The sequence below is a fragment of the Anarrhichthys ocellatus genome, unplaced genomic scaffold, assembly GCF_004355925.1.
Source record: "Anarrhichthys ocellatus isolate YVR2014 unplaced genomic scaffold, GSC_Weel_1.0 scaffold1149, whole genome shotgun sequence".
Taxonomy (NCBI): domain Eukaryota; kingdom Metazoa; phylum Chordata; class Actinopteri; order Perciformes; family Anarhichadidae; genus Anarrhichthys; species Anarrhichthys ocellatus.
In genome coordinates this window covers 7,485-10,812 of record NW_022281123.1, presented here as the reverse complement: position 1 = coordinate 10,812, position 3,328 = coordinate 7,485, and the positions used below count along the sequence as shown (strand labels likewise).

At 46.0% G+C, this 3,328-nt stretch overlaps 1 protein-coding gene across 2 annotated transcripts in view; it reads left to right on the top strand.

Annotated features, from left to right (window-relative positions):
- Positions 1 to 305: 305 nt before the first annotated feature.
- LOC116377352 (protein odd-skipped-related 2) overlaps positions 306 to 3,328 on the top strand; it is a 4,414-nt gene continuing 1,391 nt past the window's right edge. For both annotated transcript variants that reach the window (XM_031838971.1, XM_031838970.1), the window contains exons 1-2: positions 306 to 565; positions 2,434 to 3,123. In XM_031838971.1, the coding sequence (XP_031694831.1) occupies positions 2,471 to 3,123 (653 nt within the window). In that variant the 5' untranslated portion in view covers positions 306 to 565; positions 2,434 to 2,470. The remainder of the gene's footprint in view (positions 566 to 2,433; positions 3,124 to 3,328) is intronic.

The window sequence follows — 3,328 nt, the reverse complement described above, 5'->3', positions numbered from 1 at the left end:
GCATGGAGTTTGAGAGGAAGGGGGGGGGTGAACGAGCCCTTCCAATCTCCAAAAGAAGGCATCAGCCTTGGCTGAATGGTCTGTGAGAGGTGTCAGAGGAGGCAGGTTGAACGGAACACGCTCCTCTACAATGGTCTGCAGCCCTAGTTGCTATCCAAACACAAATAAACAGAGGAGGAACATTGGAGTTAATGATAGGGGGGGGTGGAGGCGTGTCGGAGGGCGGGCTGAGCGCTCGAGAGCCCCGGAGCCCTGAAAAGTGAAGGACCGGTGCGCATTACGCACACTTCCAGCCCCAGCTCCGGACGGAGACTCCCACGCTGCTGCTGCTGCTGCTGCTGCCTCTCCTCCAAACTTCTTCGCCCCCTTTTTTGCCACAACTTCTCACCACTCATCAGATCCCCGCAAAGGTCCGAGACTTCCCGGCTGACTGCATGGCTACGTGAAAGTTTTATGGACTTGGAACTTGGAAAACTTTTCTCGGCGCTTTATTGGAGCTCGTCGCTTCTATAGTTACTGTGGATTACTGACATAACGCAAGGACCTTTGGCAGCTTTTTATTTGGGTAAGATTCCGTTTGTCAGGGTATTCTGCCAGCCCTCTGCAAGAAGGGGACAAACAGCACTCAGCTCACTTGTTAAAAACGTTTCATCCAAAGGAAATATTTCCCTTTTACTGTTTGCGCTTTAAACCAAAAATATCAAACTGTCAGTAAAAAGCAAACTTTCCACGACTACGGGCTAAGTGAAATTCTGTTATTAGACGTGATTGTTGCTTCGTGATGATCAACACCTTGAGGTGACAGCTCTCTGTCCCGCAGTGCACAACATTGCCGAAACAAGCAGTCTCTAAAGACTTGTAGAAATGTAGAACCTGAACCAGAGAACACTACTGCTGTCAGAGTGTAAAATGTAGTCCAAAGGTTATTGAAAGAAAGAACAGGTCGGACAAAGTTGCACACATGGGCGAAGAACAACAAGTGGCTGCGCGGTGACTCGTGCTGCACCTGTGCAAACTTCAATTTAACCCTGTCCCGTCTGTGAAAAAGGGGAAAGCGAAGTGGAAAGAAATCCAAAAGCTGTGTGTAACAAATGTAAACGACCTGACCCAAACATGCGATCAGCCCTCCGGCTGACATGTACCGCAGGACTCTCCCCAGCAAGCCCCTCTGAGAGTGAGAATAATGTCCAAATCTCCAGAAAGTTTCAGCTTCAAGAACTTCGTGGCCCATTACGTTAGAAATACGATTTCATCTGAAAAAAGAGCAAAACATATGATCAAAATAGAAAAGTGAGTTTTTTTTATTTTTTTTATTCTCAACATAATCTAAAGGTCAGCTCACCGTCGCACCGCTGGCTGGCTGCCAGCCCTGAGTCTTGAATTTACACGGTTTTCTTTTTCCCTGTATGGGAAAACAGAACTTGTCATCTCCACAAACATGGAACCGGGCCTTCACGGGTTTTTTTCACATCATGCACTTCACCTTATTTGTCCTGCATGTGAAGGAGATGTGCAGCTCCTGTAACACAGGTCCCCCATGAGAACATGCAGCATAAATAAAATAGTCCTAAAAGCTCAATTTCAGGCCTGCGAGATGAACTGGCTGCAGTCCCGCGAGCACGCAAATAAAAAGCACATGCACATCCAGCCGAGATTAAAGTGGCTTTCTTGCGGCCAGCATTTTTGCGTGTTTTGCCCTGACTCACGCGCGCATTTGATCTCCGCATGCAAAATTTCAAACTCCTACGAATCCACAAGGCACGTGTGTTTTTGCATTGTGAAACACCAGCTACAACCGTCAAAAATAACAACGTGTCTTCTCTAATTACCGTGCTCGAGATTTAGTGCTTCATTCGGAGCAATCTGGATATGTATTCCACAGCGTTAATCGGTGCCATATGAGTCCTTCACACCCACTTAATTGAATTACAGTTAGATGACTGTTTTGATTTTTTAAATATATATTTTATATATTTTTTTAATATATATATATATATATATATAAATATATATAGATATCTACGTATGTATAATATAATATTGGTCATCTCTGTTTTAAGGGACACACGTATTGTTCATGCGTAAAATACGTGTTTACATTATCATTGTGGTTCTACTCGTGTCAAACAGGCTTTAAAGGAAAATACTGCTGCATCTTAACCACATTCACAATGGATTTGCTTTGTGAAAGTTATTAAAAAATGTAATAATGAATGTGTCGCCCTAATCTCAGCAGAATTGATCCACTTTGATGACTGGGGAATATTCTTCATGAAATAAATGTTTTCACGTTAGATCAGAATCAAAATGTGTTAAAACAATCTCTGAGTGTATTTAGTCTATAGTACAACTGTTTTTTTTTTACTGTAACATGATCACTCTAATATGACATTGACGATGAACACTCATCATTTTTGTTTTGTTCCCCGACAGGGTTATCACCGTGTCTTCTTCAGAGGTCTGAGTCGAGATGGGGAGCAAAGCCCTGCACGCTCCAATCCCCCTGCACCCGGCCCTGCAGCTCACAAACTACTCTTTCCTGCAGGCCGTCAACACTTTCCCCGCTGACCAGCTGCAGGGGCTGTACGGCCTCAGCGCCGTGCAAACCATGCACATGAACCACTGGACTCTCGGTTACCCGCACATCCAAGGACTGAGGTCGACGATCACGGAGATGGCAGCCGCCCAGGGTCTTGTGGACCCCAGGATTCCCTTCCCGGCGCTGCCCTTCACCGCCGCAGCGCAGCTCTTCCATCCAAAACAGGCCGCCGTTGCGTACGGCATTCCCTCGCTGCATAAGGACAGGCCGAGGTTTGACTTCGCCAACCTGGCCCTCGCTGCCACTCAGGAGGACCCGCCAAAAGCTGTAGATCTGGTGAAGTTGGCGTCGGGGCTAGGGGGAACCATCTCCGAGCTGAGCAAGCTGTCCCCGGACAGAAAACCCACCCGGGGAAGGCTCCCGTCCAAGACTAAAAAGGAATTTATTTGCAAGTTCTGCGGTAGGCATTTCACCAAGTCCTACAACCTCCTCATCCACGAGAGGACCCACACGGACGAGAGGCCCTATACCTGTGATATTTGCCACAAGGCCTTTAGAAGGCAGGACCATCTCAGAGACCACAGGTAGGGCTGATTTTTACCAGATATAGAGCTAATTACGCACGGGGTTAGGAGGTGCTGGAGGGTGGAGGGGGCTTAAATCCCGGGCAGTATTCCTAATGATGCACGTGATTTAAAGCACAAATGTATCTAAATAACCCTTTCATGACTTACAAGTAATAATATATATATATATATATATATATAGAGATATATATATATATATATA